Consider the following 13,842-nt stretch of genomic DNA (forward strand, 5'->3'; position numbering starts at 1 on the left):
TTATATTCCTTTTCTTTTAGCCATGTAAAGACTGATATAATGTTTTGTAATCTGCTAAACAGTTACGATTATAACTGGCTATACTTATTTAATCCCTTAACATAACTAGATACTATACTCAGTCTAAATTGTCCATATTTAGTGTTTGTAAAGTTACTTCCATCAGAGGTATTATGACGGTCAAAACTAGAGCTTTCAAATGTCTGATATTTAGAATTCAAGAAATGGGTTCTAGCAATAATTGTTTTATTCCCTTGCCTGTTTGCCTGTGAGCCAATGCCACAGATGTTAGCAAATTGAGACAAGATATTATGTGTTTAGTAAATCTGAGTAGGTTGATGTGTATGATATTGGATGTGTGAGTGTGTGTACGATGTCTGTATAAGAGTAAGACTATAATGTGTGATGTCCAAATAAATAATAACTATGCCAAAAGCCTTAAAACTTATTCGGGATTGATGTCCTTTCTACGGGATGGTTGAGCTAACGTAGGCTAATGCGATTAGCATGAGGCTGTAAGTAACAAGACAATTTCCCAGTACATAGACATATCTGATTTTGGCTATTGTTTGATTTTGGCTATTGTTTGAGGAGAGTGCACAATTTTTAACATGAAAAGTTATTAACAAAGAAATTAGGCACATGGCAGTCTTGATTAAAAAATTTGACCAGAAATGCAATGGTTATGGTGTCATCTAGTGGCCAACATCTAAATTGCACCTGGGCTAGAATAATACATTTTGGGCTTTCTCTTGCATTTAGCTGGCTAGTCAGTTCAAATAATGACCATATCATATTATCTTCACTTTAGCTCGTTTGTCTTCATTATTAAAGGAAAATGAACTCACATCAAGATCATTATTTGAAAGTTAATGGTGAGCCAATTACAGAAATTATCTTATGGTTGTGAGTCTGACAAAATAAAAACATGGCATTCTACCGGAGAATTTTAGAACGTGGACACTTTCTCATTGGCCCAATGTTATATCCTAATTTCACTTTGGTGCAGATAATGTTCTTCACATTACCGTCTCTGGTAAACACATATTATAACAAATAATATCAAAGTGTATTTGTCACATGCACAAGATACAGAAGGTGTAGTGAAATCTATACTTGCAAAGACAAGTATTTTGTTTAGGCATGTAGCTAGCTAGGTAGCTAAACAATTAACCATAATCCCAACTCATAACGTTACTACTTTGCATGAATCTGCAGGTAGCTAACCAACCAGGTTCAATGTTAGTTAGTTAGCTAAGATTAGGTTATAACTAGCAATGCAAATGGCTCTGAGAAACAAATAATATTACTATACAGATCATACAAGTAAAGTTAGCTAGTTAGCTAACAGTACGCTTTAACTTGAAATGAAAATGACTTTCTGACAGAATTAGAAATGTATAATATTTGAAAATGTAGCCGTATACATGGATGAACGCTTCTTTCTCTCTGTCACAGATGCCTGGTTGCCCTTAGTTTGAAGATGTAATCCGGAGGCAGGTGTTTTAGGCAATAGCCTTTTGCAGGTTCTCTTTTCGACTCCGTCTGCATATTTGCAATCAAACGCCAGAATTATCTCCATCTCCTTAGCTATCCTACTCTAATTCCGCCGGCATTCCACTGATTTCAAAACTCAGTACGCCAGAAAGTGAAGAACAACACTTTTGCAGTTCTAATACATGATTTATTTTAAAAAAAGACATGTTGGAAAGGATGTTAGAAAGGACCTACACATACTGAACACCTCATGTTATTGACAGAAGCGTGCTACGGCAGAACTCACCTCTCGGCATTGATCTATTAAATCAAATCAAATGTTTATTTGTCACGTGCGCCGAATACAACACCTTACTGTGAAAAAGGTATCAGCTTTCATTATCTCAGTCAATCATGGCTAGCGGGAAGGTTCCTGTCTTTTCCCTTGGCTAAACCAACTAGGCTCGTAATTTAAAAATGTTACAGATGGCATGCAAGTTATTAAAAGGCACATGAAAATTCACATGTGCCAGAATTAATTTCTGCCACATTTTCCCAGTTCTGTTACTCTAGTTTCTTTTTTAGTTCTGTTCCCTGAACTGGTTCCAACCTCTGGTCTTTTTTATTTTACCATTTAACTAGGCAAGTCAGTTAAGAACAAATTCTTATTTTCAATGACGGCCTAGGAACAGTGGGTTAACTGCCTGTTCAGGGGCAGAACGACAGAACGACCTTATCAGCTCGGGGGTTTGAATTTGCAACTTTCCGGTTACTAGCCCAACGCTGTAACCACTAGGCTACCCTGCCGCCCATCTTATCCAAAGCTGTTTTCAAATAGAGTAGCTCTTTGTCAGGTTGCTGATTCTCTCCTGCCAGATGACATGTCACTGTTAATTCCAGAAATACCAGGGTCGATTCTTAACCGTCATGTGTTTCCTGGACTTACAGTAGTAGACCTGTATCCCTTTCGAGATGGTAAAGATCATTGTGCCGCAACTAGCAAACAAACATGAATTTGTTTATATGATTTCATAGCCATTTCAATCTTGCATGAATTTATTCCATTTCATTTTGGTGCTGCTGTAGAGTCACCGGCTTCATTAATATGTGCATTGACAACGTCATCCCTACAGTGACTGTACGTACATACTCCAAACAGAAGCCATGGATTCCAGCCCACTGCAAACAGACGTCAATTCAATGTCTATTCCAAGTTGGTTCAACATAATTTAGTTGAAATGAAGTGGAAACAACGTTTATTCAACCAGTGTGTTCCCAGTGGAGGACGCCGAAAAGCATTCCTCATGAAGCTGGTTGAGAGAATGCCAAGAGTGTGCATAGCTGTCATCAAGGCAAAGGGTGGCTACTTTGAGGAATCTCCTTTGTATTTTGATGTATTTAAGTTTTTTGGTTGCTACATGATTCCATGTGTTATTTTATAGTTTTGATGTCTTCACTATTATTATACAGTGTAATACAAATCAAGAAAAACCCTTGAATGAGTAGGTGTGTCCAAACTTTTGACTGGTACTGTATATACATCACATCCGGAAGGTATTCAGACCCCTTGACATTTCCACATTTAGTTACATTACAGCCTTATTCTAACATGGATTAAATCGTTTTTCCCCCTCACAATACCCCATAATGACAAAGCAAAAACAGGTTTTTAGAAATGTTTGCAAATGTATTAAAACAAAAAAAAACAGAAATATCACACTTAAGTAAGTATTCAGTCCCTTTACTCAGTACTTAAAAAAAAAAAGAAATTAAGGGGTGGATCAGCTTAATATTGCGAAAAGAATATTGGTTCCATCAATGTAATTGTCTGCATCATTTTCAATCTCCCATATATTTTTGGGGTAAATATATATATCCACACACACATGCATACATATACACATATATACATACACATACCTATATAGACATACATACTTTTTTAAAAGAATATACCTTTATTATTATTCCCCGCTAACCCTACCGCCGATCCCCCAAATGGACAAAACTAATAAACACTTCGACTTTTACCTTCAATTTATACATCTTATACACATTTTACATACACAGTCTATTTTACAATAGTTATTTTTTGTTTTTTAGTCCTCCATCTATTTCTGATGTCCATCCAGTTTGATTTCTATTTGGAACTGTGCTATTTCACAAAAGTTCTGAACATATATACATTTTACAGACCCCGTATGTTTTCCACCCTTCAGCTCCATTCAACCTCTCCCATCTATCATCCATTTTGGATTTCTATTTGCCATATATTTTTCAACTGTGCTGTGATGCTTCACAAACGAATTGAACCTTTCTATTCTCATAGCTTCTTCAGATTGTACATTATCTACAGAGCTGGGAAGATTGTATCCCCCATATATATAACATTCTATTAGTTGCAAGAATTTTGTATAGTAATTTAAATTGAAAAATTAGAAGTTTTGCATCCAGCGTTGTTTTGCGTATCAATTAATAAACCATGTGCCATGGAATGGGTACATCGAAAATCTCTTCCTAACTATTTTGCAATTTATATGGCACAGCTGTCAGTTTTTTGGTCCTTAAATGAAATTGGTATATGTTTTTATTTATCATACTTTTCTTTAACCATTTATGTTCTTTAATACAGGGCCGACATACAAGTTCCTTACTTTTTCCCTTTCTACAGTTTTTTCTTATCAATTAGTATATTTGAATTTAATCACAATATTTGTTGTATTATTCCTTCTGTCTTTTCAGGTGGATTAAACTGAAATTGCAACCAACTTTCTAAGGCTTATTTAAAAAATAAAGATATTTTGGAGATTATTTCCTTTTCAAACAATCGAAAGTCGGCCGGTGTAATCTGAATAAAGGGAAAAGGGCCCTTCTTGAACATAGGATGAGACATTCATACCAATTTACTAGAGAACCAGTTTGGATTTAAGTTTAACTTTTGTATAACTGATGCCTTTAGTGAGAGGTCTCCTGCTTTAATATTTAATCATTTCTGCCCTCCGAATTCATATTCGTTATATAAATAGGCCCTTTTAATTTTATCTGACTTGCCATTCCAAATCAAATTGAATATTTTATGTTCATATAATTTAAAAAGCAGGTCACTAGGTGTAGGCAAAACCATAAGCAAATAGGTAAACTGTGATATGACTAAAGAGTTAATCAGGGTGATTTTTCCACAAATAGACCGTTATTTTCCTTTCCATGGTAGCAAGATCTTATCTATTTTTGATCACTTTATATAAATATTTATTGGAGTGAGATCATTTCTTTCTTTTGGAATTTGTATACCGAGTATGTCCACATCACCATCAGACCATTTTATTGGTAAACTACATGTTCATGTAAAATTTGCATTTTTTTGTGATCCAATACACTATCATAATTTGGTTTTAATCCAGAGAGAATAGCAAAAGTATCTAGATCACCTATGAGGCCGTGGAGAGACTCTAATTGTGGTTTTAAAAGAAAACATGAATCATCTGCGTACAATGACACCTTAGTTTTTAAACAACGGATTTCTAATCCCTTAATATTATTGTTTGATCTAATCTTAACAGCTAACATTTCAATGGCAATAATAAATAGATATGCCTTTAGTGGACAACCTTGTTTTACTCCTCTAGAGAGTTTAAAACTTTCTGAGATGCAGCCATTATTTACTATTTTACACCTAGGGTTACTATACATAACTTTAACCCATGTTATAAGAGATTCCCCAAAATTGAAATATTCTAGGCATTTATATATAAACTCCAGTCGTACTTTATCAAAAGCCTTTTCAAAATCAGCAATGAAAACCAGGCCTGGTGTCCCCGATATTTCATAGTATTCTATTGTTTCCAGTACTTGTCTTATATTATCTCCAATTTATCGTCCATGTAAAAAACCTGTCTGATTAGGATGAATAATATCTGACAATACTTTTTTAATTCTATGCGCCAAGCATTTTGCTAGGATTTTTGCATCACAACACTGAAGTGTAAGAGGTCTCCAATTTTTTAAATGGACTGGATCTTTAAAAATACCACTTGGTGTTACAACTTCTAACAATGGTGAGTGGAGGAGTCAAGCGCAGAGAGCAGGTAATTCAGTATGTGGATATTTTATTCCATAGACTGTGGAACCACGACATGCAAAAAAACAGGGCGCATAAAACAACCCGTCCCAAAATACTGCTGCTCCCGCAGCGCGCCGACCCCGGCCTCAAGGACGACCCGGAGGACGAGGCGCGGGGCGATCCGGGTGGAGGCGGTGGAAATCCCTCAATAGGGAAGGATCTAAAATGTCCCTCCCCGGTACCCAGCACCTCTCCTCCGGACCGTACCCCTCCCAGTCCACGAGGTACTGCAGGCCCCTCACCCGGCGTCTCGAGTCGAGAATCGCTCGTACTGTGTACGCCGGCGACCCCTCGATGTCCAGAGGGGGTGTAGGGACCTCCGGTACCTCACCGTCTTGTAGGGGACCAGCTACCATCGGCCTGAGGAGAGACACATGAAACGAGGGGTTAATGCGATAGTAAGAGGGAAGTTGCAATCTATAACACACCTCGTTTATCCTCCTCGGGACTTTAAATGGCCCCACACACTGCGGCCCCAGCTTCCGGCAGGGCAGGCGGAGGGGCAGGTTTCGGGTCGAGAGCCAGACCCTGTCTCCTGGTGCGAACACCGGGGCCTCACTGCGGTGGCGGTCAGCGTCTCTCTTCTGCCGTTCACTGGCCTGCCTGAGATAATCCTGGACTGCCCGCCAGGTCTCTCTAGAGCGCTGTACCCACTCCTCCACCGCAGGAGCTTCGGTCTGACTCTGATGCCACGGAGCCAGGACCGGCTGGTAGCCCAGTACGCATTCGAATGGCGACATATTCGTGGATGAATGGCGAAGTGAGTTCTGGGCCAACTCTGCCCACGGGACGTACCTCACCCATTCTCCTGGCCGGTCCAGGCAATATGACCTCAGAAACCTACCCACTTCCTGGTTTACAATCTCCACCTGCCCATTACTTTCAGGGTGATAACCAGAGGTAAGGCAGACCGAGATCCCCAGATGCTCCATAAACGCCTTCCAAACCCGGGACGTGAACTGGGGACCCCGATCAGATACGATGTTCTCTGGAACCCCATAGTGCCGGAAGACGTGGGTAAATAGAGCCTCTGCAGCCTGTAGGGCCGTAGGGAGACCAGACAATGGGAGGAGACAGCAGGACTTAGAGAACCGATCCACAATGACCAGAACGGTAGTGTTCCCCTGAGATGGGGGAAGATCAGTAAGGAAATCTACCGAGAGATGGGACCATGGCCGTTGTGGAACCGGGAGGGGTTGTAACTCCCCTCTAGGCAGATGCCTAGAAGCATTACTCTGAGCGCATACCGAACAGGAAGACACATAGAGCTTCACATCCTTAGCTAAGGTGGGCCACCAGTATTTCCCCCTAAGACCCTGCACTGTCCTATCAATCCCCGGATGACCCGAAGGCGGTAGTGTGTGAGCCCACCGAATCAATTTATCACGGACACCAAGCGGAACGTACCTACGACCGGTCGGACACTGTGTAGGCGCAGGTTCAACCCTCAACGCCCGCTCGATGTCCGCGTCCACCTCCCATACCACCGGGGCCACCTGCCGAGAGGCTGGAAGGATGGGAGTGGGTTCGATGGACCGGTCCTCGGTGTCATGAAGACGGGACAGCGCGTCGGCCTTAGTGTTAAGGGAACCTGGTCTATAAGAGATCGTAAATCAAAAGCGTGCAAAGAACATGGCCCACCTAGCCTGACGCGGATTCAGTCTCCTCGCTGCTCGAATATACTCCAGATTGCGGTGGTCAGTCCAGATGAGGAAAGGGTGTTTAGCCCCCTCTAGCCAGTGTCTCCACACCTTCAGGGCCTTATCCATAGCTAGTAACTCCCGGTCCCCCACATCATAGTTCCGCTCCACCGGACCCAGCTTCTTAGAAAAGAAAGCGCAGGGACAGAGCTTCGGTGGCGTGCCCGAGCGCTGAGACAGCACGGCTCCAACCCCAGCCTCGGACGCATCCACCTCCACTATGAATGCTAACGAAGGGTCCGGATGCGCCAACACGGGAGCTTCAGTGAACAGCGCCTTCAACGCCTCCATCAGCCTCTGCCGACCACCGCAGACGCACCGGCCCCCCCTTCAGCAGTGAGGTAATGGGCGCCGCCACTTGGCCAAAACCCCGGATAAACCTACGGTAGTAATTGGCAAACCCTAAAAACCGCTGCACCTCCTTTACCGTGGTCGGAGTCGGCCAATTACGCACGGCGTTAACGCGGTCACACTCCATCACCACCCCCGAGCTGGAAATGCAATAACCCAGGAAGGAAACGGCTGGTTTGGAGAACACACATTTCTCAGCCTTGACGTATAGGTCATGCTCCAGCAGTCGCCCAAGAACCTTGCGCACCAGGGAGACATGCACGGCGCGCGTGGCAGGATAAATCAAGATGTCATCAATATAGACTACCACACCCTGCCCGTGCAAGTCCCTGAAAATCTCATCTACAAAGGATTGGAAGACGGCTGGAGCATTTTTCAACCGATACGGCATGACGAGGTACTCATAGTGCCCTAATGTGGTACTAAACGCTGTTTTCCACTCGTCTCCTCCACGAATACGCACCAGATTATACGCGCTCCTGAGGTCCAGTTTTGTGAAGAAACGCGCTCCGTGGAATGATACACCTACCCGAACACTCGTCTGACCACCCCTGAAGAACCCCGTGTTTCTAGGAAATGAGGGGATTGTGAATAGCCAGCCAGGGAACCCCCAACACCACTGGGAACCCAGGTGAATCAATAAGGTAGAAACTGATCTTCTTACCATGTCCAGCGGGATCGTGGCCTCCCTGACCAGCCCTGACCCTAACGTCCTCCCGGAGACTGCACCGGTAATGGTCCATCAGGGCCCTGTCATTCCACCCAGCACCAGCAGCTAGGGTCCTGAACTCCAACGCGAAGTCCTGCGCACTCCTCGTCTCCTGTCTGAGGTGGAACAGTCGCTCACCCGCCGCTTTGCCCTCTGGTGGGTGGTCGAACACAGCTCGAAAACAGCGGGTGGACTCCAGGTAGTTGTCCCGAGCCGAGTCTGGACTGTTCCAGACAGCGTTGGCCCAGTCCAGGGCCCTACCCGTTAAACTGGAGACGAGGAGGGAGGGAGCCGGACGCACGGTAGCCAGGTAGAGCTTGAGCTGGAGCAAAAATCCCTGGCACCCAGCCACCGCTCCATCGTACTCCCTCGGGGGGGAGAGACGCAATGTGCTGGACCCAGAGGACGATGTAGGTGGAGTAGGTGGGGGAGCTGGGGTAGACGTCGGTAGACCACTCCTTTCCCATCGCTCCATCCTCTCCAACATCTGGTCCATCGCTGTACCGATCCGATGGAGGACAGCTGTATGGTGATGGACGCGCTCCTCAATAGTTGGGAGAGGGGTAGTCGCTGCTCCTGCTGACTCCATTTCGGTGGTGCAGGCTTCTGTTACAACTTCTAACAATGGTGAGTGGAGGAGTCAAGCGCAGAGAGCAGGTTATTCAGTACGTGGATATTTTATTCCATAGACTGTGGAACCACGACATGCAAAACACCAGGGTGCATGAAACAACCCGTCCCAAAATACAACGGACTAAAACTGTCAGGAAAAATACTGATAACACTCATACACTAGAATACAGAAAACAAGCCCGCACAAATACCCAGCGGGCCTAGTGCCCTTAAATAGCCTACAAACAAACACTAACTCAAAACAGGTGTACCCAATTAAACCCAAGAAACAGAAACAAACGGAAAGGGAATCGATGGCAGCTAATAGGCCGGCGACGACGACCGCTGAGCGCCGCCCGAACAGGAAGAGGCACCATCTTCGGCGTGATTCGTGACACTTGGGTCCTGTTTCAGTAACAATGATATCAGACCTTATTGTTGCTTGTCTGTTAATCTACCATTTATATAGGAGTGGTTAAAACATGCTAACAATGGTCCTTTGAGTATATCAACAAAAGTTTTGTATACTCCCACTGGTATGCCATCCAGCCCTGGAGTTTACCCATCCTTAAGGCCCCAATTGCATCAAGCAGTTCCTCCTCTGTACTTTGGCCTTCACATGAGTCTTTCTGTACAGATGTTCATTTTACAATATTATTAGGAAAAAAAATCCATACAATTAGTTTCAGTTAGTGGAGAGGAGCCTGAAATGAAAACATATTCTTAAACTACTTTACTTCTTCTTTCAAAATATAATTTGGTGAATCATGCGTGACTCCATCATTTGTAACAAGTTTTAATACATTTTTTTTTGGTAGCATTTCTATATTGAAGATTGAAAAAGAACTTGGTGCATTTTTCCCCATATTCCATCCAGTTCACTTTATTTTTATAATCTATTACACTGGATCTTTCTTGAAAAAGTTCCTCCATTTCTTTTTGTTTTTCCTCTAATTTATTCCGTGCCTCTATAGTACCGTTTTTATTGCTATCTAACTGTACTGTCAGTCCTTCAATTTCCTTTGTTGATATGGACTCTTTTGATCTAAATTGCTTTTGTTTTATTGATGAGTACTGAATTGCATGACCTCTAAAGACATACTTAAAAGTGTCCCATACAATAAGGGGATCTGCTGTACCTATGGTATGTCTGAAAAAGTCAGTTATAAATTGTTCTGTCCTAGATCTAAACAATTTATCATCTAGTAGGCTTTGATTACATTTCCAATATCCTCGCCCAAGTGAAAATTCAGTAAGAGTAACATACAGCGGGGAGAACAAGTATTTGATACACTGCCGATTTTGCAGTTTTCCTACTTACAAAGCATGTAGAGGTCTGTCATTTTTATCATAGGTACACTTTAACTGTGAGAGACGGAATCTAAAACAAAAATCCAGAAAATCACATTGTATGATTTTTAAGTAATTCATTTGCATACAGACCTCTAAGTAGGAAAACCTGCAAAATCGGCAGTGTATCAAATACTTGTTCTCCCCACTGTATATGCCAATATATATGCCTTTACTCAGTACTTTGTTGAAGCACCTTGGAAGCGATAACAGCCTCGGTTCTTCTTGGTTATGACGCTACAAGCTTGGCACACCTGTGTTTGGGGAGTATCTCTGCTGATCCTCTCAAGCTCTGTCAGGTTGGATAGGGCACGTTGCTGCACAGCTATTTTCAGGTTTCTCCAGACATGTTATATCGGGTTCAAGTCTGGGCTCTGGCTGGGCCACTTAAGGATATTCAGGGACTTGTCCAGAAGCCACTCCTGCGTTGTCTTGGCTGTGTGCTTAGGGTTGTTGTCCTGTTGGAAGATGAACCTTCGCCCCAGTCTGAGGTCCTGAGCGCTCCGGTGCAGGTTTTCATTTCTCCCTCGATCCTGACTACTCTCTCAGTTCCTGCCGCTGAAAAACATCCCCTCAGCATGATGCTGCCACCACCATGCTTCACCGTAGGGATGGTGCCAGGTTTCCTCCAGACGTGACGCTTAGCATTCCAGTCAAAGAGTTCAGTCTTGGTTTCATCAGACCAGGGAATCTTGTCCTTTAGGTGCCTGTATGTATGCCTTTTATGTGCCTTTTACTGAGGAGTGGCTTCTGTCTGGCCACTCTACCATAAAGGCCTGATTGGTGGAGTGCTGCAGTGATGGTTGATCTTCTGAAAGGTTCTCCCATCTTCACAGAGGAATTCTTGAGCTCTGTCAGAGTGACCATCGGGTTCTTGGTCAGCTCCCTGACCAAGGCACATCTCCCCTTAATGCTAATTTTGGCCGGGCAGCCAGCTCTAGAAAGAGTCTTGGTGGTTCTAAACTTCTTCCATTTCAGAATGAAGAACTGTGATGTTTGGGACCTTCAATGCTGCAAAAAAAAATTTGGTATCCTTCCTCAGATCTGTGCCTCGACACAATCCTGTCTCTGAGCTCCATGGACAAATCCTTCGACCTCATGGTTTGGTTTTTGCTCTGACATGCACTTTCAGCTTTGGGACCTTGCATAGACAGGTGTGTGCCTTCCCTGTCCGGTCAATTTAATTTAACACAGGTGGACTCCACTCAAGTTGTAGGATTATCTCAAGCAGGATCAATGGAAACAGGATGCACCTGAGCTCAATTTCGAGTCTCATAGCAAAGGGTTTAAATACTTATGTAAATAAGATATTTCTGTTTTTATTTTTAATACATTTGCAAACATTCTGAAATCCTGTTTTCGCTTTGTCATTATGAGGTATTGTGTGTAGATAGATGAGCATTTTTTTTTTGAATGAGGCTGTAACAAAATGTGGAACAAGTCAATAGATCTGAATACTTTCCGAATGCACTGTGTATATTATATGATGTTATATTGTATACTTCTTGATCAAGGGTTCAAATAATTTTGTAGGTGACTGGATGTGCAAAAATGTTATTCTCAATGCTGTAGACATTTCTAGAAGTCAGTTATGCTTCATGCATGTTTAGAATGAAATGGAATCTATTTGTGACCTCTGGGCTGGAAGATTCCCTTTTCACATATATGTAATTGAAAACTGTATGCCCACCTCCTTTTCCAAATCAGTGTGCTTGTTTCCCTTTTTCTTCTAGAAGCAGAAGAGAAGCGGACAACAAGCAGCAGTATGGAAGATGTAAGTAAAGATATATGTACAACTCTATTTGGTGTAGGATGAAGTTGCCCCTAGACACCGATCTTTGGTCAGTTCTTCGGTTTTGCCACTGGTGGTTAAGGTTAGGATTCGGAGAGGGGAAGCTGATCCTAGATAAACTCAGCAAAAAAAGAAATGTCCTCTTACTGTCAACTGCGTTTATTTTCAGCAAACTTAACATGTGTAAATATTTGTATGAACATAACAAGATTCAACAACTGAGACATAAACTGAACAAGTTCCACAGACATGTGACTAACAGAAATGGAATAATGGGTCCCTGAACAAAGGGGGGGTCAAAATCAAAAGTAACAGTCACTATCTGGTGTGGCCACTTGCTGCATTAAGTACTGCAGTGCATCTCCTCCTCACGGACTGCACCAGATTTGCCAGTTCTTGCTGTGAGATGTTACTCCACTCTTCCACCAAGGCACCTGCAAGTTCCCGGACATTTCTGGGGGGAATGGCTCTACTAGCCCTCACCCTCCAATCCAACAGGTCGGACATGCTCAATGGGATTGAGATCCGGGCTCTTCGCTGGCCATGGCAGAACACTGACATCCCTGTCTTGCAGGAAATCATGCACAGAACGAGCAGAATGGCTGGTGGCATTGTCATGCTGGAGGGTCGTGTCAGGATGAGCATGCAGGAAAGGTACCACATGAGGGAGGAGGATGTTTTCCCTATAACGCACAACGTTGAGATTTCCTGCAATGACAACAAGCTCAGTCCGATGATGCTGTGACACACCGTGACGGACCCTCCACCTCCAAATCGTTCCTGCTCCAGAGTACAGGCCTCGGTGTAACGCATCATTCCTTCGATCATGAACACGAATCTGACCATCACCCCTGGTGAGCGACTCGTCAGTGAAGAGCACATTTTGCCAGTCCTGTCTGGTCCAGCTACAGTGGGTTTGTGCCCATAGGCGACGTTGTTGCCGGTGATGTCTGGTGAGGACCTGCCTTACAACAGGCCTACCAGCCATCAGTCCAGCCTCTCTCAGCCTATTGCGGAGAGTCTGAGCACTGATGGAGGGATTGTGGTTTCCTGGTGTAACTTGGGCAGTTGTTGTTGCCATCCTGTACCTGTCCCACAGGTGTGATGTTCGGATGTACCGATCCTGTACAGGTGTTGTTACATGTGGTCTGCCACTGCGAGGATGATCAGCTGTCCGTCCTGTCTCCCTGTAGTGCTGTCTTAGGCATCTCACAGTACAGACGTTGCAGTTTATTCCCCTGGACACATCTGCAGTCCTCATGCCTCCTTGCAGCATGCCTAAGGCACATTCATGCAGATGAGCAGGGACTCTGGGCATCTTTCTTTTGGTGTTTTTCAGAGTCAGTAGAAAGGCCTCTTTAGTGTCCTAAGTTTTCATAACTGTGACCTTAATTGCCTACCTTCTGTAAGCTGTTGGTGTCTTATCAACCGTTCCACAGGTGCATGTTCATTAACTGTTTATGGTTCATTGAACAAGCATGGGAAACAGTGTTTAAACCCTTTACAATGAAGATCTGCGAAGTTATATGGATTTTACTAATTATCTTTGAAAGACAGGGTCCTGAAAAATGGACGTTTCTTTTTTTGCTGAGTTTATGTACCTTGGGAAACTTCACCCTGGACTATTGTCTGAATGTAGTGGGAGGACTCTGACTTTTACCATCATCTACGACATTCACACCCAATCCCAAACTGATTTCTAACAACTAGCCCCTAACCCCCTAGGTACTTG

The 13,842-nt window shown here is 43.4% G+C and overlaps 1 protein-coding gene across 1 annotated transcript in view; it reads left to right on the top strand.

Moving 5' to 3' along the window:
• The window catches only part of LOC118965275 (protein phosphatase 1 regulatory subunit 1C), a 46,289-nt gene that overhangs the window by 25,956 nt on the left and 6,491 nt on the right, over nt 1-13,842 (top strand). Inside the window, exon 3 of the mRNA XM_036983104.2 lies at nt 12,052-12,092. Within this exon, the coding sequence (XP_036838999.1) occupies nt 12,052-12,092 (41 nt within the window). The remainder of the gene's footprint in view (nt 1-12,051; nt 12,093-13,842) is intronic.

The sequence above is a fragment of the Oncorhynchus mykiss genome, chromosome 7, assembly GCF_057628025.1.
Source record: "Oncorhynchus mykiss isolate SJ-2025 chromosome 7, ASM5762802v1, whole genome shotgun sequence".
Classification (NCBI taxonomy): domain Eukaryota; kingdom Metazoa; phylum Chordata; class Actinopteri; order Salmoniformes; family Salmonidae; genus Oncorhynchus; species Oncorhynchus mykiss.